This window comes from Anopheles gambiae, chromosome 2 (assembly GCF_943734735.2).
Source record: "Anopheles gambiae chromosome 2, idAnoGambNW_F1_1, whole genome shotgun sequence".
Taxonomy (NCBI): Eukaryota; Metazoa; Arthropoda; class Insecta; order Diptera; family Culicidae; genus Anopheles; species Anopheles gambiae.
This window is the reverse complement of record NC_064601.1, coordinates 34,353,591-34,375,037: the sequence shown is the minus strand read 5'-3', so window position 1 is coordinate 34,375,037 and position 21,447 is coordinate 34,353,591. Positions and strand designations below refer to the sequence as shown.

Here is a 21,447-nt window from a genome sequence, read left to right as displayed (position 1 = left end):
AGCTAATGTAAAAGTCTATGCTGAATACAAGCACGTTATTTGGCGTGTTATGCTATCTCTGTTCTGCTTATTTCTACAGTTCATGCACATACAAATCGTGCAATCTAGACGATATAAATTAATACTAATGCTAATTTTATCCATTTCAACGAAATCATATAAAAATAGGCAATTCACGCTATTGGATTCTTCACAATTTCCAAAATAAAATAAAATTGCCTGTTAATAAAGTCTCAATCATCAGTCAGTCTAAACTCGTATTCCAAACATAGGTTCAACTGAGGTGCGAAATGCGTTGTGAACTAATCCCACGAAAATCCAACGACGCTCACATTCCTTGAATACGTTATAATTATGAAAAAGCGAGATTAAAGATGTTCGTTTTGTTCATTTTTTTAGATCTATTTGATCTATCTATCTATCGTCTAGCTTTATAGATACTTTGGGGAAACAAAGTATTGGGATGCACAAACCTGTTTATTTATCCACAAACAATTGGCAATTGGAGAGTATCTTGGAAAAGAATATATATATAAATTTTCGACATTCGACGAATTTAACGCTGCCAACGTCCACTCCGCGTTACATTCACACCACCTAAACCACCATCAGCTGGCCGATTATTAGATCATACCGTGGCCGAAAAGCGGAACGCAAACAGCAAACAGAGATGTTGGACGCGGTAATTTCAATAAATCCGAAAACTTCCCTCACATTTGCAGTAAATAAAAAGGAGAGCCAATGAGAAATGCAAAGAATAGGACACCAAACACCCAGTCTCCAGAAAGTTGATTTATTTACACCATCCAGCTGTATCGCGTTCCTGGAATTGATGAAAATCGTTGCAAAAGAATTAAGCACAGTTTAGCGTGCATGAACGAGCCGGAACGGTCCAATTCACATCGCAGCGACCGAGAGGTGGCCGTACAAGTGGGCGGGAGCTCAAGTTTATCTCCCCCCGATCGGTAAAGTGGTTGGGATGAGATTTTCTCTGCGGGAAGTGTGCCTTTGCCGCCACAATCTCAATCGACCGGAGACAGACAAAACGATTCGGAACGCTAAACCGCATCCCGGATGTTAATTTTGCCTTCGGTTACGAGCTTACGAGGGAGGAATGGGATGTGTTTTCGGTTTGCGTAAGCGGCAACTTGTTGGAATGTGACAGCGGTATAGAATCTTCTAGCACTTACTGTCATATTTCTGTGGTGAAGGTACAGCTCTTTGTTGCACGAGAAAGTTGTTCAGGCGAAAGTCTATGCACAGTTGTGTGTTTCAAAAGAAAAGCCTTTTCCTTGACCGCCTAATCGGGTTTGATTGCGTTGAGTTGGCTCGTGGTGGAGCCTTAAATTATAATTGGTTTGCCGAACAGCCGATGTCCGGACGACCTCTCTTACTTAGCACTAATTGAGAGCTTGGACAATACGGAAAAGTCCAAAGTCCCACGCTTGGGGGTGATTTGCATTCCCAAACCATTCCACGAGTGGCCACCCAATTTACTGCCTGGAAACGACATTTCGCGCTGTAATCCTCTTGCAAGGCTTTCATTATTTTGTCCACATGCAAATAATGGACAATGACATTATTACTACCAATTTAACAACGTATATGATGCCTCACTGCCTCGTTACAATACGTGCCCATTCAGCCGTACGGCAGAAGCAGCAGTAACGATCTGTCTAGCGCCAAACTTTACTTCCCACACGCGCTTCCCATGCGCTGCACGAGTTGTATTCGCGAATTGTCACGGCTTTACACACGTACTTATCAGACTAACCGATTGGAGCGGTACGTGTTGGCAAGCAACGAATTTAACTGCCTGGGCCGAAGCCACCAAGTTTTGCTTATTATATGTGGCATTACCTCGAACCCGTCTAATCTATGCGCAAACCTTTCGGAAAAGTGAAAGCACTCAACACGGCGGCTGTTGCTGAACGTCCAAACAAACACGCACGCACACAATGAAGCGATTTGCTTGGGGAAGGGTTTTGTCAGGGCAGCAGGCAGGGGCAAAAAGGGAGAAGCAGGCAGTCTGAGGTTGAAGTCACATAATTATGTATAATTCCTTGCCGCTCAAGCACGTCATCGTCCCGCTGAGCAGTCAGTTGGGGCGATATTGATTGAATGGTTTTTAGCACAAAAGGGAGCATGTTTCAGACAAAAGTGTGTCACCATTAGTACCGGGGGTGCTTACTTCTAATAGCGAATGCTAGGAAGGCGCTACTGGAATGGGAAGCTGGATTCATTCATACATGTGTGGCACACACCATCGAAGGCGACAGACCGTGACTTGACGGAATCATTAGAAATGAGAAAGAAAAGCATTAGGAGGATTAGAGCGAGTGTTCTGATGACATTTATACGTTCTGAAGAATGAACTACTTCAACTTTATGAACAATAAGACGGTTTCAAACCTTTGTAAATGTTGGGAAGTCAATTCTAGTTATTATCTCATTATATATTCTTAACCTTTTCATTACAAAATGTTCCACTATCGCTCAAAGTAAGCCAAATACTGTCCACGAGCTTGCGAACTAATCCCTTGCGTAATGATATAAAATATTCCACGAAAGCACAAGGGAATGGATGCAATTGAAATGTACCTTCATTTTCCCTTACCACTACACACATCCTTTAGTCTAAGGGTACCACCCATATAGGAGAAAATGCAATGTTTATCTACAATATCCTATCAGGATGCTCTTTTTGTTCGCATTTAATCTAACAATCCCGCATTCACTTTAACTCCTGCATTCTTCATTTCAGTTGGATGCGTACATTACAGACCAGGTGCATCATATCCACTGCTCTAGCCTCTCCGTTTAATTACTTAGCTCAGCCATGAAGCTTCACGGTCAACGCTGGGGGAGTTGAAACGTGCTTTAAGCCGAACGGCATTTATTGACAGGATTGAGCGGGAGTTGCATCAGCTTTAAGGTACTGATTATACGTTTGCTGGTTCTAAACATTGAGTAGCAAATCTGAAAAAGAATTGGGCAGTTTTCAGATGAATATTTCAACAAACACCGTACATTGTTTTAAAACATTTTAATTTGTAGTACTTTACACAGTACTTACGGTAGTTTAAAATTCCCAGATTGTTGATTAAAGTTTCATAAACTTTTTCGTTTACACATCATAAAACATGTAACCAATAAAGGAACAATAACTGTTAAAACTTTGCCACGGAGCAATAAACGGTGAAACATGAACATAATGTACTAAGGATGGAAAAATGTGTTGAAAAATACCTCCTTGATATGACAACTCCTGCCACAACTCCAACACGTGCTTTGTCTATTACCCGTACCAGCCCATCCCATCCCGCCTAATGCACGTGCGAAAGTTTACAAAATATTACAATTCAATCAATTTTGCTTCCCCGCCGAGAGAATAGACAGCCGGCGAAGCCGGTTGCACACCGGAACGGCACATCCGACTCAATAACCTCCCGCCGGGCCGAACCTGCAGCGTAACAGGATAACACAAATGTTTAAAAATCAAAACACTAGAACAAACGCGAACACCATCAGCGTGTGAACACGCCAACCTGCTGCCGCTTTGAAAATGAAGTCTCCGGGCGGTGATAAAAATATAGAATTGTGTAAAAATACAGCAAAACAAAGACGTGCTAAAAGCAATTCACGGAACCATGCAGAACCGTCCTGGGCTGTGGAAATATCCTGCAGGATGTCTGGCTGTTCGTTCCATTCACGATGCAGCGTCTTCGTCTTTCCTGCCGAAGATGCACTCGCTTTCTTCATTGCTTGGTAAGCAACGATACGGAAAGTTCGAGCAAAAAACTTCCCTGGCAAGTAGAGAGTTCCAGTGAATGAGCTTATTGGATCTGCAGGGCAAATCGTGTGCAACAGTTGTGTTGGCAAGAGTCTTTGTAGATATGTGTGTGTGTGGGAGCAATCCTTCTAGAGCTGTTACAAGGGGTACGGTATGAAACAATCCTTCTCGTCCTATCGGCACGTCAGCGAAGAGGTCAATGATGGAGAAAAGACGCATTTCAAAACGATACAAAGTGGTAAGGTTAATAAAGCTTAGTTAGGTGGGATTTTTCTCGGGTTAAATGCCCTTTTCTCGAAAAGGCCTCCCATCGGACGGCTGAGGAAGCGACGACGCAGAAAACTACTCATCTTGAGCAGACAACCGGTACCGGAATGCGATCCTGGGGCTGGGCGGTCGCTCACAGTCGTGAGCCGCATTTTATCATCGGCTTCACCGTCCAATGGTCAGACGAGCTGTTCTGTCGTAATCTTGAGCTTAGCACGATACTTGGAAGATGGTGCCCGTACTGGTCGAGGCTGTGCGAAGCGCCGGAAATAAGGCACACACACACAGGAGATAAATAATAATAACAACTTTATCTGGTCGTTTCGGCACGAAGCAAGCACCTAGCACTACAGTGGACGTGCGATTTTGCTCACGCTCCCCGACCCGGTTAGGGCGACTTCTTGACTGTTTGGAACGGTCAACCGTGCGCCAAGAAGTCGGTGGCTCGTCGGTGTGAAGGTGAACCGGAAAATTTGATTAATCTACTGCTCGCCGGGCGGGTTCCGGACAGCCGGGAAGCAGCTTATACCGCTGTGACTTACGCAAAAGTTCTATTTTAATCCCCACTCACCTCGACTCTGCTGGAAAGTGGAAAGTCGGGAAATGCTTTAAGCAAGCCCGAACTGCTATTGCTGCTTCAACAATATTCCAACCACTTTGGCTGCAAGCTGTTGTTTTTGTGCGATCTGTTTTTGTGTGATCTTAAATTTCTACGAATTTTTGAATCGCACAACGAACGTTTGAAGTTACTCCCGACCGCAAGCAGTAACTGACTGTTAAACCATAATTCAATTACACCTCCCGAAAAGAAACAAAAACCACCTGCCTCGGTTAGCCACACAAGCAGCAACCGCAGCCACGGTGCCGCGGTGGTGATGGCCACTTTGCCTGTCCTTCGTCCATTTGCAGCGGCAGGGGCAATTTTCCGTCGGCTGAATGAGAAGCGAATTAAATGGCACAATCGGAGATGCCGATCTACTTTGCGCGATTATCTGCCAGGTTCGTTTTAGGGTGGGTGAGTATTGCGAATGAAAAGAATAGAAAATGGTTGAAAATCAGCGTACTAGCGAATGAGGGGAGAGTAAGGAGTAGGAAATTTAAACAGAAATTGTTATGAGGGAAGAGAAATTCGCATACTAATGGTATCTGTGTTACTGGCCACGGGTACCTCGTTTGCATTTGACAATATCGGATTAATGTTAAATTCGTTACGGCTCGCAAGACATCCAGGGCAAAACACACCGTTGCTTAACAGTCCGGTAACGGTCACTTGTTGCTGTAAGTCTAGTTTACCACCCAATGTTGCTGTAGTTCACAAGTGAATGGGGATTTTATTTTGTAAAAGACGAAGTCCTGTATGGAAGTGAATGGACATGTATGTAGAGATAAGAAAATAATAAGATTCTTAATGCACTCTAATGGGATAATAAAAAAAGGTATATGAAAGAATATAAATTAATTTGCAACATATAAACCTGACATAAACGATGCGTGAAAATACTGAAAAATGAATTAATATAAAATCCAACAATGTATACGCCTGAAGGTATGCAAATAGTGCACCATCATGTGAACCTTTATGTGAAGAGCCAAACAGAAATAATCATACTAATCATAAATTGTTTTTCTGATGTACAGTAAACGGTACAGTAATAAAACATGCAAAAATAATGTAATATATAATCTCAATACAGCCCAATTTCACAACCCTGCTCGTGATAATCGAAAATTATAGCAAATCTACGAAACACTAGGCTTCTCCATCGATGTCTATTAATCCAAGCCATGCGCCTCCATTAGATGGTCTCAAAAACTGTAATAGCCTATCTTTTTTTTCAACCAATTTTTGTTTGAGTATTAAACATTTTTCATGTCCCTTATAGTTTAATGTGCTTTTATAAATCAATATTCATCGGAAAAAAAGCCCTAGATTAATCGTCGGAGACGATTTCGGCAAGTATCCAACTATTCATTTCAAAGATGTAGCATACTTGTGGAATGCAATTTTCCCTCTTCCAAGTGTAGACTTTATGCGACTGTTGAGTTCATATTCCAGTAAAGTTTTCCTGCAACTAAATGGGAAAATATTCATTCCCCTGTTCTACGAGCAGTGCATGCTAACTTTACGGTGCTATACGAAGTGCAGATGCTTTTTAATAATGTTCTGATTCTTTCCCTGTCACGGGGGCTACGAAAGGTGCATCCACAATGTCCGTGAGAATTAAACCCCTTTTTAACTTGCTTTTTTTGCTTCTCACAGTTGCATAGTTGTTTTCGCTTTTGCATTCATTTTCTCTTAGTAATTCACGAAGGCTACTATTCCGCCAAGGATATGAGTACAGCGAGAAGGAGAAATATGCCAGCGTAAAGAGACATGCTGCAGAACCCTTTATTTTATCGTTTTTGATCTTGTTAAACCGTTGCTTTCGCGGCATTCAGATTAGGGTTGGTTTTTTTAATGCAGTCAGTACCGTTTGTTTGTAGGTAGCTAAGCTGCTCAGTCTTCTTTTTGGGTAGGATGGAGGCTACTCCAGCATTTAGTATGCGTACGATTTATTTATTTAAGGTCGTATCTCAATCTAAGTTCAAATCATTAATGAAATACCTGTAGAAACGAAGAGCATTCGCGAATTAAATATATCCGAAAGAAATAAGACTCCAAATACCCAAAGAGAAATGATGGAATAAATTAACTGATCAAATGTATTGAATAAATAAAGCATTCAAACTTCAAATTCTGTTGCTCATGAAAGGTAAATAGTTTGATAATTTAATAAAAAAAACTATACACCCATCAAATATGGAATTCATATCGATAGCAATGTGAATCATTCATGTTTCCCCGTTAAACGCTTTCTACGAAATACTTAAGAATCTATTAACGTTCGAGCGCATCATCGATTGATCTTAAAATATCCACTTCAAACGCGCGAAAGCCTTCCGTTGCAGCCAAAGACGTAGGACGTTAATCGAAGCGTCAACGAGAAACGGGTGAGCAGAAGCTGCCCACTGCTTCATCCAACCGATTGACCGATTAGAAACTCCCGATTGGATGGTCTTCGATGAAACAGAAACGGAAAAAAACGAAACAAACCAACGAAAACCCGATTATACGCCTTTACCTATGCAAATGGACCATTTTCTTGGCGACCTTTTCACACGGTTCACCGAAAAAGCGATCCATTACCCCAAAAATTTACCAACCGTACTTGTGCGTGTGCACGGACACCTGCACGGCCATCGGTTTAACTCTTTAACAGTCTGCTGGCGGCGACGCAAATTCGCTAACGAACCATTTTAGGGTAAGTGTCACATTTTCATACCCCACACTCCACTCCCCAGCAGGGCAGGGCACTTTAGCAGTACGGGGCAGGGACGGGAAATTGAATTGCCGACCAGCTTACGGCAGCAAACTTGTTTACACCGCTGTTGGGATGAAGCCGTGCGGCTGTAGCGAGCTTCCGCGAAACCATTACCCATCCGGTGCCCCGAGTAGAGCGATTTGCATCCATCGAGACAGCCCAACATCCCGGAGAAAGGTACCCCAGTGTTCGGAAGTATCCAAAGCTTTGGTGTGCTGATTGTGACACCGACGATTAAAATGCCCGGAGGGGCCGATTCATTAAACTTTATCGCTTGGCTCGAAACTATCTGCCACCACTATCTTTCCGCGTGTAGCGAGTTTATTGGCAAAAATGTTCGATAATTTTCAAGGCGCGCTCGAGCGGAAACGATCGACACCGTGAGGGTAGTACTTTGCATATTTTACACACTTTCTTTTCTTTCCCTCGCGGAATTAGTGCCAGCCAGGAAATCAATCAAAAGCGTTGATTTATGGCAGGCCTCAGGGAAGTGGGGGAGGGATCTCCAAATTTAAGTCCTTCCCGCAGGGCGCCAAGGTAGAGGATATTGAAATCGATTTTCATAATCATCTCTCCGCTCGAAACTTTCACCCCCATCGAGTCTAATCGAGCCGAACGCAGGCCGGCCAGAGCGGGCATTTGCGTCAGTCCAGCACGGAAGCCAACGGGAATGGTGGACACCAATGTGGGCTACCGGTTTGGTGTGGTGAAGTTTTATGCTTCAGTCAGGCCGCAGGCCGGCTAACGCGCAGGGGCGCCAATTTATAAATAAATCTCGAACAGACTCAATCGGGATGCAAGTTGCGTACTGAACGACACCGTGGTGGTATTAGGGTGGATACTTCCGACGGAAGATGTCACAGTTGAGAGAAGGATGGCGTTGGTGTTGTTGTTTTTGATAGCTTGATGCAAAAGTATGTATCTTTAATCGTTTAGCATTGGGGAAAAGGAAGGAGCAAGATAAACAAAGAAAAGGCTCAAAAGATTTTCTTCCTCGTAAGGTTTCCCTTTGAAAGTCAGTTTTAGATGATCCAACCAAGTTGTAGAATGAACAATAATGGAATTGATTGGTGGAAAAATAAATAAAATAACGTAAAACTATCTTTCGTATGTATGAGATCCTTATCAATCCAGGAAATCGTTTACTAAAAAAAAGTGATTCCTCCATGACTTGTCAACCTGTGTATTTGTGAAAGAAAATATTTCAGTTTGCGACAACCTTTCGTGAAATGAAACGTTTAGCATGAGTATTTTAAATAATTTTTCATTTTTTTACGATACGCCGCAACAATTGTTATCTTATTCTCGGTCTCGGACGAGTTTCTCCCAAATTTCCTAGCATTTTTTTTTAAATATTTCTCATAAGAATGGCCTAGTTGGCCGCATCAATATAACATGTTATACTGCAAACATAATTGTTTGTGGGGTTTCAAAGCTGGTACATTAAATCGATAAAATTATTTTTTATTTTTTGGCGCAAAAGTACAAATTTTCTTTGCTTCAATTTAAGAAACGATACTGAATGCTTGGACATTAGCACTAGATTTGTATAATATTATTTAAATTATATATATTGTCGTATTTTCAAGTAATTTTCACATCAACATCTGTGTCTATATTCGAAGGACTAAAGATATATATGATAAACGAACGTATTAAACATAAGCTTAGTTACAAGAAATTTTTGTTTGAACCACGCTCATAGTTGTTCTGATACGTATTATTGACTGCATATTATTCGTATAATATGTGTTAGATTATTGATTCGAATATAAGTCGTAATTGGTAAGAATGTAGCTCAAATAGTCTCAAGTAGATCACAACATACTTTGGATATTCGAATTGACTTCGTGACTGATAAATTAGAAGTGAATAATTCAGCTAGGAAATATGATTAATTCTGATTAAGGACAATTATTAATTATTATTAAGGACAATTGCAAATTACGACTCAAGCCAATGAAAGTGCTCACTGTCCATAGCAAAAGTTCTCAGAGAATTTTGTCAGACGTGTTCATCACTTAACCCAAACCCCATCGATCCCGTCGTTCGTGCCTATGAGGCAAAATGAATGAAAAATTTAAAACGCATTAAAAATACATTCTCGACATGGACAGGACTACATGAAATTTAAAAAAAATCATTACACTTTCCGCACGCGCGGGTGATAATGTTTTGCGCTCATGAAGAAGAAAAAACCCGACAAGGTAACACCAGTAATTGCCGGTATCGTAAATTAATTTATCGCCAAAATATTCCTTTTTCAAAAAAAACCCCTCCCCCAAGTAAAAAAATCCATATTTTTTAGCCTGATTACCGCACGTTTGCGGTTGACAACACCGCCGGCAGCACACGGTCAACGCTCACAGGGTCAATCGGTGGACCTGCCACACGGCTCACGGCTTCATTTGGGACGCCGTTCAGCGTTTGGGGTTCGTGCACGTTCCGACCTTAACTAAACACACAGGTCGATAGAAGCTCCGAAGGGAGCTGCCGGCTTGAGCAAATCAAATTCCAACCGGACGCACCTGCCCGACCTGCCGCAGCACCGGGAAATGCCACCGAGGGACCGTGACCGGGCAGTATGTGAGCTTTCGAAATCTGCTACCGAAGTATCTCAACGTGCCAACCACGTTACCACTGCTGGAGGGTTGCTCGGAGCTATTTCGGACACACAACCCCACCGTGTCTAAGATGCCTCACATGCCGGACGTGCCGGACGGGTCGGTCTTTTCACCGAAAGCGATCTTTCACTCCGCGGCAGTGCTTTGACGTAAAACTATTCTCACGCATACTTTCCACTGCTTCCCAGTTTTGGGTGGTCAAGATTTTTAGGGGGAAACCGTTTGAACACCCAAAAAAATGTTTCCAAATTTCCCTATCGAATAAGAAAAGCCCCTTCAGGTTGTCCCCACGCTACGGGGTTTTTCGTGTCAGGGAGCTTTTTTTCTCACCATTATTTCATGTCGAAACACGCGGGAAAAAGTTTCCCAAAATTAGCTACCCTGCACTCGCACATATACATTCCTCGGTGGTTTTACGTCACACTTTCTATCACACTTGCCTGTATCGACTTTGCCCGCGTGACCGGAGGAGAGCTCACATTTAAGTGGCATTAATTTGTGGCATACTTTGCCGTAAAATCCGCCCGACCTCCGGCACGAGGCACACGCTTTTATTGTTTTACAGGTCGAACATTCCGATGAGGCATGGTGAATAAGAAAAAAGCAGGAATCGCCACTGGCTGGATTCACTCTTCGGCCATCCAGAAAGCACCGAATTGCTGGTTACGATTGGAATGTTTTATTAGCTAGGCACCAATTTACCGAAGGGCCGAGTGAGTTTGGTTAGTGGAAAAAATATTTGCCCAAAAGAATGTAAATATGCACCCGATCAGGCTTTCCGATGGGTTTGCTTTTTGTGTTGTTTTTCTTCTTCTCATTCTCCCTATTTAACATTGCTTTTTGGTAAAATTTCTCCAAGTATGTATGAACTAAAAGTTTTCGCTTTTACAGTACAAATTCATCCGACGGAACGAAGAAGGATGGGGCAATTTCTAACCACTTGTTCGGGTTTGGTGTGTTTGAGTGTGAAATAAAGCTTTTCAAAGCCGGTTTGAAGTTTAAACGGAGAGTTTTGACTTTTGGTACCGTTGTTTCGTAAGCTAAGAATTCTATTCAAAGGCTGCGCTCCTCACGAACGGAAGCCAGAGATGAGAAGATTTTGAATATTTTTGAATTCAACAACATTCCAACAAAGTTAGAATGGAAATTATGAGATAAGGTTTTTGGTTGGGTTTGAATGAACCTTCAAATTAATCTATTTTTGGGGAGGAGATTTTGGAGCTCTTTTAACAAAACGGTAAAGTAATTTCATAACGGAAACAACACATTGATTTTTTCTGACTTTTGTTAATACTCACTGAATTTCCTATTCTAAAACATGCTCTTGAGAATAAACTTGCTTGCATATTAATACTCGTTTAATATTCTAATCTAAAATACACTCTTGAAAATAATCATGTTTGCATTATATTCGAATTATAAGAAATTAATATAGATTTTTAAATTTTGTTGTGGGCCTGTAGGTCCTATTTTACATTAAAATTTGTGCCTTTTGCACCATTTTCATTTTCCTTCAAAAATCGGATCTATTATTTAACTCATACGAAGATTACTGGATGGGAACTAAAGTAAAGTTTAAAAATATATAAAATGTTTCAATAACTGCTTTATCAATTAAGCTCAGCATAATCATTATCAACTGTACAACTAGCCAAATGAGAGCTTGTAATATTTTCAATTAATGTTAAATTAGCCACAAGTATTTTAACAATTCAAAAAGATCATTTACTTCTTTCTTTCAAAAAAAATCAAACAAATTCGTTTGAAAAATATAATAGTTTTAAAAATTAAATATTTCTTCATGATGAAATATACATCCAATTCGAACGCTTTTGAATTAAAAAATTTAGTTAAACTATACAATGTAAAGAACTGGGACAGTGTTCCTAATAAAAATCACAAAACATGAAAAAAAATATTCTCAGGTTTATGTACCAAGCACACGGAAGCGTTGAAATATGAGACGTTATGATTCTGAGTTTATGCGTGTCTTCCCTAGCCCATTTCATATCATTTTTCGACCATTCCATTAATAATAATCTTTAAACGTTCACTCTCTCTGTCTCTCTTTATGTATCTTTTCAAAAAAATACTTACGTTTGCAGTGTCACTGAGATTCACCAAAAACGTTCGACTACGGCTGCGTTGAGACACACTGGATGTTAAACTTCCGGAATTTCACAAGTTTTCTGTTCACTTTTCAAACACCATAAGTCTTTCAAAACTGAGTTTCACACAACAGAACGTACGGAAACAGTAACTTCCTTGGTACGAAACAATGCTTCAGCAATGCACTCACGTGGTCTGCACAAAAAGAAAACCAAAGGAATGTAAGAGAGGTTTCGGATTTTACACCGTCGGAATGTGCAAACGGCCAACCCGGAACGAACAGACGGGAATGTATCTGATGCAGCAGGTTGAACAGGTATGCACTAGCAATGGAACGTTGCTCTAATTGTAAAACAAACGTTCTCGTGCCTCTAATCACTGGAAAACAAACAAACAAATTATCAAACAAAGATAGTAAATTCACACACGTTTTCGATAGTTGCTCTACTAGACCACTAACAAGGTGCACTGTATAGGGTTTGGGGTAAACTCTGGGCCCAACTTGCTTCCGTTCACGTGGCCGTGTGGGACCGTTTTTTGAAAATCGCACCGTTAGAATGAGCCACCACCGTCAACTCACCGATACGAAACGGTCTAGCGGCGAGCCAGGAACTCCCTCCCAAGGTTCAACAAGTGTTATTTCCACGACGTCCTTCCAGCGAATCGTGGACTTCCACTTCGTGAATACCCTTTTTATAAACGTTTGGCCTCTGGCAGCGGGATCCAATCCGCGCCAGCAGACTCGACTCGGCCCGATAACGACGATGACGACAACGATGACGATGACGACGACGACGACGACGACGACGACGACGGCTCCGATGGACACGACCGGAAACGGTACCGCACACACAGTGGCAATGTGTGGCCCACACACCTACGCATTGTTCAGGCGGATTCGGGATGAAAATGGTGCGGAAGCTGACAGTTACAGTGAACCAGCCGAGAAGGCTTCATCCTGGTTGTAACCGCGGGAAGATTTGTTGTACCTTTCTTTGAAACTTGTTGGTTCTGGTGAGATTTTCGGTAAAAATAAAAGTTGAAAAAATTGTTAATTGTACTTAGTCAGATTGAAAAGTTTTTGTTTTTACGATATAAATTAAAGAGAGCGCACATATTAAAAAGTGTTAAAGAAGATACGATTCAAACTTCCAGATTTTAGAGCATTTTGTATGTTGTATAAGAAGCTACGCAATAAATTTGTGAATTTGCTTCAACAACATAAAAATATTTATTATATTTTTTATGATGCAACGTATTGAACGCCATTTTTTAGAAAGCAAAAACGTCAACGATTTTCAGCAACGTGGTTCAAATTAAAAAGTTTGCCGCTCGGCATAGGGTGGTTCATTGAACCGTACTTATGAAATTATTTGCTTAAACGATTAATAAATCCCTGATAATATGGGGAAATATGTAATGAAGGAATTAGTAGTTTTCATTAAAAGCAACAATTATTAAAGCGAATAGCAAAACATTGCTAATAAATGAGATCAAATGGAAAAAGTACGAACAGATACGGTACAAATTGGAAATTGTAAACACCTGAACCGCACGATGTAAACATAATGTACTGTGTAGCGCTATCTCTTTTCTACCTTGGAGTGCTTCTATTTCTCTTTCAGTTTTTTCGTCGAATGACAGCGTCTGTTTCATCGCTGGTTAAAAGTGGTGATGGGCAACACACTGTATCTAGGAGTGCGAAAATTTTACACGATATTTTGAATAGTTTTGATAAATATTTTTTATCTTTAAACATCGCCGGAATGATAACTCTTTAGTTTATTTACATCACTGATTGCACATGTGGATTATGAAAAACGAAGTAAATTTGATAAAATCACCTCAAGAATTATGGGGTTCAAAATGGCGCCCAGCTATGCACATCACTAGGCCAACAACAAAAGCAAAGAAACACAGCTTGCTTTTTCGGTCGTTCTAGATACGGGGGAAAAATAACGCTGATTTCTATATTCGCCCTTAGAAGAAGGCAAACATGTCGCGCTCGAAAGTGTAAGCATTTAACGTAATGCTATCGATAGTGATTATTTAACGCGATATCGTAAAGCATTTTGGCAATTTTACCGATCGGCGGGCGCGCGCGTCATCTTGCTAGTGCACACACACACACCGCGAAGCGTTGAAGTTGGTAGCGTGCGTGTTGGTGCAGTGAAAATAGGGCGAGCGGCCAGCGAGGTCAGCGGAGGTGCGGTAATCGCGCGGATATAATTCGCGATCGCAACCATTTTAGCGACGGTTTTCGGTTTCCAGCACAAAGTAGCCCGTTTTCTAGGTCACCATTACCCCCGGGGTGCGCCGGTTGGTACGTGCCGTTGTTTGGAACGCGAATCGAAAGTCCTTGCGGATGATGATTTTGCTATGAGCGGGTGGTAGCGTTTGGCGAATGTCGAACCAGCAACTGTCCGCTGCGGCTGTGCCGTGGTGAAGGAGACGGCTTCTTGGATCGGCTGCCGAGGAAATTGATTGGCTTGCTTTGCTGTCTAGTCCAACCGTAAGCGCAGTTGCTTATTTTTTTGCTCGTTGCCGGTGTGATTCATCCGTGAGCGGGCTTCGACCATGTCCGGCACTGTGGAAAAGAGTGACAAATCCTCTACGGAGAAGAAAGAATCGGACGAAACTACCACTTCTTCAACAACAAACTCCACTACCGCTGACAAAGGCAACAGCAACAGTAACAGCAGTACCAGCAACAACAGCAGCAACAACAATAACAACAACGAGGATAGTCCGAAATCATCCAGCGTAAGCAGTTCAACCAAAACAAATGACCGGAAAAGCGTAAACAGCAGCAGCAGCAGCAGCAGCAGCACGGAAGAAGGCACAAAGGGTGTCACGCATACAGTAGTAGCGAAATCTATCAAGCGGCTATCGGATGGTACCGGCGGCAACAATTCGTCCGTCAGCAGTAGCAGCGGCAGCATCGCCACTATCGTATGTAAAACTGAAGATCCGAACCTGCTGTCCTCCGGCAGCAAGGGTGTGCCAGGTGCCCAGACGTGCGGCTGGTGCCTGGAGGTGAAGAGTCCGCTGAACTATGTGCTGCCGATGCAAGGCATCAAGAAGGAGTTTTGTTCCGAATCGTGCATTATGGAGTATCGGAAGCTAAGCAAGCGGACGTGCATACAGTGCGGGAACGTGGTGCGGGCGAACGCCCCGAAACCCAACTTTTGCTCGACATTCTGCTTGAAGAAGTATCAGAAGAAACGGGCGGCCGGTCTGCTGCAGCCGACCGAAGACTTGGTTGCGAATGGTAGCACCAACAACAATAACAACGTTAGCAGTCATAATCACAACAATAATAACAGTAGCAACAGCAGCACCAACACCCCTAGCAACGGAAGCTCAAACGGTGGTAGTGGTCGGCGAAGTCAGGGAGGAGGCGGCAATTTGTCCCCGGGTCGGCCGGCAACCGAACGCTCAGCACAGCCCACAAGCCGGATCAGTCCGGTCACCACAACGCAAACCGGTGCGTTCCAGTACGAAAGTTTCCACGTGTTTGACTGGTCGGAGTATTTGCGGGAGTCGGGCAGCGTGCCGGCACCGGCCGAATGCTTCAAGCAGGCGCTGATACCGCCCAAGAACGAGTTCAAAATCAACATGAAGCTGGAAGCGCTGGATCCCCGCAACATCACCTCGACCTGCATCGCGACCGTGGTCGGTGTGCTGGGTTCCCGTTTGCGCCTCCGGCTCGACGGGGGCGACAACAAGAACGATTTCTGGCGGCTGGTTGACTCGAACGAAATCCACCCGATAGGGCACTGCGAACGGTCGGGCGAGATGCTGAAGCCGCCGCTGGGTTTCCGGCTGAACGCCAGCAGCTGGCCGACGTTTCTGTCGAAAACGCTGAACGGTGCCGTGATGGCACCGGCCGACATCTTCGTGCCCGAGCCGCCGACCCCGAAGTGCAATCTGTTCCAGGTCGGGCAGAAGCTGGAAGCGGTCGACAAGAAGAACCCGCAGCTGATCTGTTGCGCCACCGTGAACGAGGTGAAGGACGATCAGATTCACGTGACGTTCGATGGGTGGCGCGGTGCGTTCGATTACTGGTGCCGGTACGATTCGCGCGACATCTTCCCCGTCGGGTGGTGTGCGAGCAGCTGCCATCCGATGCAACCGCCCGGGCAGAAGAATAAGCTGGACGGCAGCGGGCATCGGTCGAAGGCGGGCCGATCGTCGTTCGCGATGGTGTCAGACTCGCCGGACACGATGCAACCGGCCACGCTGGTGACGGCCCACTTCCACAGCCGGTGTAGGGGCGGTCCGCACATCAACAGCTCGAAGCTACCGTCGATGGTGACCGCGCCCAACCACCAAACGCTGGCGAAGCTGTGTCTGCAGGAGGTGCTGGCGGCATCGCACGACCATTCGCTGCTGTCGCCGCTGCTGTTCGGGCTCGAAGGGGACGTGCATATAGTGACGGCGGCCGGGAAGAACTTTACCGTGAAAATACCCGCCTACATCAAGCAGAAGGCAAACGCGGGCGTATCGGAGTTTCTCGAAATGCTGTGCACCTCTTGCCAGGCCTGCCCGCGGCTAATTACGCTCGAGCCCGGGCCGGAACAGTGCGAGGACTGTTCGCTACACTCGTTGCCGTTGAAACGATCGATCAAGACGGAACCGCGGGCAGCGGCTGCAGCTAGTCCACCGCCGACCGCTGCCTCCTCACCGAAAGCGTCCGCAACGGGACGGTCCAGCGCTGGCGGGCACGAGCTTCGACCGGGCAAAGAATCGGCCAAGGATAGGGATACGCATCTGCGCAGCCCTTCGCCGAAGCGCCGGGCCGTCGCCAGCAGCAGCAGCAGTAGCGAATCGAAGGCAGCGGGCAGAAATGCAGAGGAACGCAGCAGAAGCCCCACCAGCAGCAGTGGAGCGACGCCACAGTCCACCAAGAAGGAGCGCAATGAGCCAAGCTCGCCGGCGACCAGTACCGCTAGCAAAGAGACAGCCGCTACCACTACGGAAACGATAGTCAAGATAACAGCGAACACGAATTCCGGCAGTAGATCTGCAAAGCTAGAAATGTCTCGTAAGTGATTTATATTTTTCCGATACAGAGTTTTCCAGGAGTTCTCATAGCTGTGGGACACTTTATTGACTCTTTCTTATGTGAAATGAATTTAATGCAATGGGAATTGGACTCAATAGCACCCTTGTTTGACACATCCAATAGGAATTTTCAAGGGGCCTGTTTAAAAAGGGTACCATAGAGTCCAAATTCCATCATATGCAGTTCACCTCCCATAAGAAAAGGAAAGAAAATGTCCCACAACTATGAGAACTCCTGCAAAACCCTGTAAAACTATCCCTTGCTTCTTGGACATGTTCGCTAACCTATGTTTTGTTTGCTTTTCTCTTTCAGAAAATCAACCACAACCTAGCACGACAACCGTTACGACAATGGCCACATCGTCTACCGTAAATCAACACAAATCTTCTACCGCGGCTACCACCCCAGTCAGTCAACCGGTCTCGTTGGCTAGCGTGTCCACGGTCGGTAGCAATAGCAAACCGCTTACGACACCAACCAGCACGACCACAATTAAGGTGGAAGTACAGACCGGCAGTACGGTTGGCGTGGGAGCGGCACAAGCAACGGCCGCCGTTGCAGCAACCGCAACCATGCCGGTTCCGGCAGGGCCAGCCGCTGTACCGTATCATCCGGCATCGATCGTTTCACCGCTGGTGCCGGGTGCTTGCACACTCGGCCCCGCTGCCGTCGCAATGACCTCCGTTCCCGGGTCGCTAATTCCAGTGGTGGCACCGGCATCCTCTACCCCGTTCCCAACGATGGCAAATGCGGCCCCAACCGGTCCGCACGCCTGCGCCAACACGGGTGGCGTTGGTATGGGTGCTTATTTTGCGACCGCACCGCCCACCCTGGTGCCATCAGTGCCATCCTTTGTCCCTGCGACGCCCCAGATGCCCCGCGGACCAACGACCGACTGGACGATCGAGGATGTGATACAGTTTATTGCCGTGCAGGATCCATCGCTCGCGATTCATGCCGAGCTGTTCCGGAAGCATGTTAGTATCAAGCCGGGAGCGCGATCGGGATGTTTTGTTGTTGTGTCGTATTTCTAATTAATAATATTACCTCTGCGCTCTCTGTGTTTTAGGAAATCGATGGCAAGGCACTGCTGCTACTCAACAGCGATATGATGATGAAGTATATGGGCCTGAAGCTGGGACCGGCACTAAAAATCTGCAATCTGGTCAGTCGCGTCAAGGGCCGAAGGCACAACCTATGTTAGCTTGTTGGAGGCGGCGGCGGCGGACAGCAAGTACCTTGACCGAGCGGGAGACGCTGTAAACAGACACAAATTATCTCTTTCTCTCTTTGTCGCTCCCGTAGTCGGCCCCTACTTGTGTGAGAGACGATTTGTACCTTTTTTCAATACCTTCTCTCAGATTAGCCTAAACACCGCTGATGCGCCGTGGTGTCATGTATAAAATTAAATGATTGTTTATTTTGCTCCCTAAGTAAGAGCACCGTTCGTTGTGGTGCTGCTAATCGATTGCTGAAATCGAGCTAATCGTCATACCAATGGATCTTGTTAACGAAACATCAAACGCTACACTATAGGTTGATACATGGCGTGTAAAGGCATGAAGTCACACGCTTAGGTGTGGTCATCAGATGATTTTTCGTTCTACTTAGTACACGCCCGTGAACCGATTTAACCGAAAATAGTAGCTGCATACAGCGTCGATGTTTCTGGGAGCAGTATAAGACCCGTCAATATGAATACGCAAAACGATGCATGTGTATATAGAACAGTTGATAGAAACTGTAACGATTTTTTAGTTTATCCTTTTACTCTTAAATCCACTGAGAATAGATCAATGCAAACAAAACCAGAAAAAAAACCCCTGTGCGTACGTTTAATGTTCAATGCGCGATAACATTGGACATATGTCAGCTTTATGATCATATTGTTTTTGCTCATTCCGTTCAGCGTTACAGATGATGCTTATGTTGAGTTATTGGAAAGTTTCTTTTCAACTTGTTTCTCTTTCTATAAATAGTCACTAAATGGATATCTATACCAAGTGTCATTGTAACTATTTTTTTTTCTTAGGTCGGACATTTTAAATACATATGTGTTTTAGTTTTTTTGTCATAAACTCTACTCTAACGTATAGAGTGCAAAATCTCTTCCACACTGCAATACAGATATAAACTATACCTAAACATTAACATAGAACAATGAATATACAGTTTGTTCCTGAATTACGCGGTTAATGTATTGCGGAAGTGAACTATTTTATTTTAAGATCTAAATACCTAAATTTGAAGGTAGGTTTAAAACTACCAGAATGATTTCGTATGATTTGTTTTAGATTATTAGTTTGTCATTCTTTTATCAATTTGTTAAGGAAAATGCATCTTATGTTTCATATCAGTCTTGTTTTAAAGAAAGTGTAAAATCCGAGAAAAATTGTGCAACTACGAACTCACGTAAATCAACAACCGCGTAACTCAGGGACAGAATGTAGTACAATGATCAACTTAAATGAAACAATACATCAAGAAATAGCAAACCAAGCTGTCAAGCATGAATCAAACAATACCATCAACTAGTGTATGATATAACCACACATATTGAAAAATAGAACGCCGCACGGTCATGATCACGAACCTAGAGATAAAGTAATAGTAACAAAACGCATAAAGCAACACCATGGATTGCAACGGTCGAAATATGTTTTTATCTTTCAGCATAGTTGCATAGCCACACACACACACACACACCCAACACATCTTGCAGAGCGATAAGATATGAGAAAGCTTTCATTCAATTTCCATACTAAAATTTCACATTAAGTTGTTGCTTAGCTTAGCTCTAGCTACATTTTTATCTCCTCGCGATGCATTGGTTAATCCAAACCCCCCTATCGTGTATGCGCTTTAAAGCGTGTTTTCAGAATTACAATTGCATCCTAACCAAAGATTCGGTAAAGCATACCCTACATGTATTAAATGAAATGAGACTCCACTTGATATGAAAGACACATTTTTGTAGTGTAACAAATCGGACATACAATTAACACATAGCTCAAACATCAAAGGAGATACAAGGAATAGTGAACAAATTATTAAACTATGGACCTACTATGGACATGCGGCATAAATAGCGGACATAGCACAGTCCACTTTAATTAATGATCATAGAAAAAAAACCATTGAACTAAAGCGAAATTGACCGCTCCGGGCGTTATGTTTTGAGCTTCGGCACACGATCGAATGAAACCATTGGTTCAATGCAAAACAAAGCGAATAGTTTTAGCGAGCGACACCCCTCCCCCCATTCTCTCGGTTGTTGTGTGATAGCGTGTTGTGGGGCATAGTTTAAAACTCCCGGTAGAAGAGTAAACAGATAACAATATGCAGAATTTGTAAAGAGAGCGGCATTAGGTGTGCTGTTTAGCCATATTTGTATTTACTTTGGGCGCGCACGATTTTGGTTAGGATATGGGACATGTTACACCTGTGTGTGCGCGTGTTTGTGTGTTTAAGATAGGAGCAAATGAAGATGATCATCGCAAAATGGGGAAGATCATATTCAGGTGAAGAAAAAAAAGGTATATTAAATGATACACCACAAACCACCACAAGCTCTTGGCACTTACGGCACACGGTTTGACACAAACGAATGTAGGAAGAAAAGACGAAGCATTATGCATTTATGTATGCACCAATCGCTATAGATAAAGAGAGCAAGGACACCTAAACGCAACGTGTAAAAACATTAGAGATGAGCAGCCTTCAAGAGGTTCGAGCCATTCCCCCGTCAACACAACGCAATCGTTCGGAACGATGGAAACCGTTGTTTTTTAGACATGATTATCTTATTTTGACAGATCTCACGGCTCTGTTTCAAAAGCTAGTAGCTTGATTAAGTTGTTTTTCCCATTACGCATGTTTTAGAACGCTACGACACAAAGTCAATCAAAATATTTATAATTTAGAAATTCGAATTTCGTCATTTCGCATCGTGTGATTGTTGTAGGCCATATAAAAGAAGAAAAAAAACAGCAGGTAAAGAAAACGAACACCATAAATGCTGCTCATCCCTGCCCGGTAAACAACTTACACCTGTAAGCGAGACACACATTTGTACTTCGTGATAGCTGTTCTCACCACTTTCCCTCTGCCACAAAAATAAAGAGCAAAACGTATGAAATCAACGCATCGGATTGTGATGCTAGTGTGTGTTTCTGTTGAGAAATGTTTCCCCTCGCCCATGCGTGGTGTGCAACATAACTTTGC

At 43.6% G+C, this 21,447-nt stretch overlaps 2 protein-coding genes across 5 annotated transcripts in view; one reads left to right on the top strand and one right to left on the bottom strand.

Annotated features, from left to right (window-relative positions):
• LOC4577248 (uncharacterized) overlaps positions 1–12,891 on the bottom strand; it is a 35,430-nt gene extending 22,539 nt beyond the window's left edge. Inside the window, exons 1-2 of one of the 4 annotated variants that reach the window (XM_061648043.1) lie at positions 12,736–12,891; positions 12,144–12,350 (exon numbers count right to left, since the gene is read on the bottom strand). The gene's annotated coding sequence lies outside the window, so the exon portion shown is untranslated. Of the gene's footprint in view, positions 1–12,143; positions 12,534–12,583 lie in introns of all 4 variants that reach the window. The other 3 variants (XM_001230568.3, XM_061648044.1, XM_061648045.1) reach the window with 3 other exon arrangements.
• A 1,136-nt stretch (positions 12,892–14,027) lies between these two features.
• On the top strand, positions 14,028–21,365 carry LOC1269174 (polycomb protein Scm). Its single transcript, XM_061643402.1, has 3 exons — positions 14,028–17,202; positions 17,536–18,200; positions 18,293–21,365. Exons 1-3 carry the CDS (start codon positions 14,733–14,735, stop codon positions 18,425–18,427), a joined length of 3,270 nt encoding a protein of 1,089 aa, XP_061499386.1. The 5' UTR covers positions 14,028–14,732; the 3' UTR covers positions 18,428–21,365.
• The last annotated feature ends 82 nt before the right edge of the window (positions 21,366–21,447 follow it).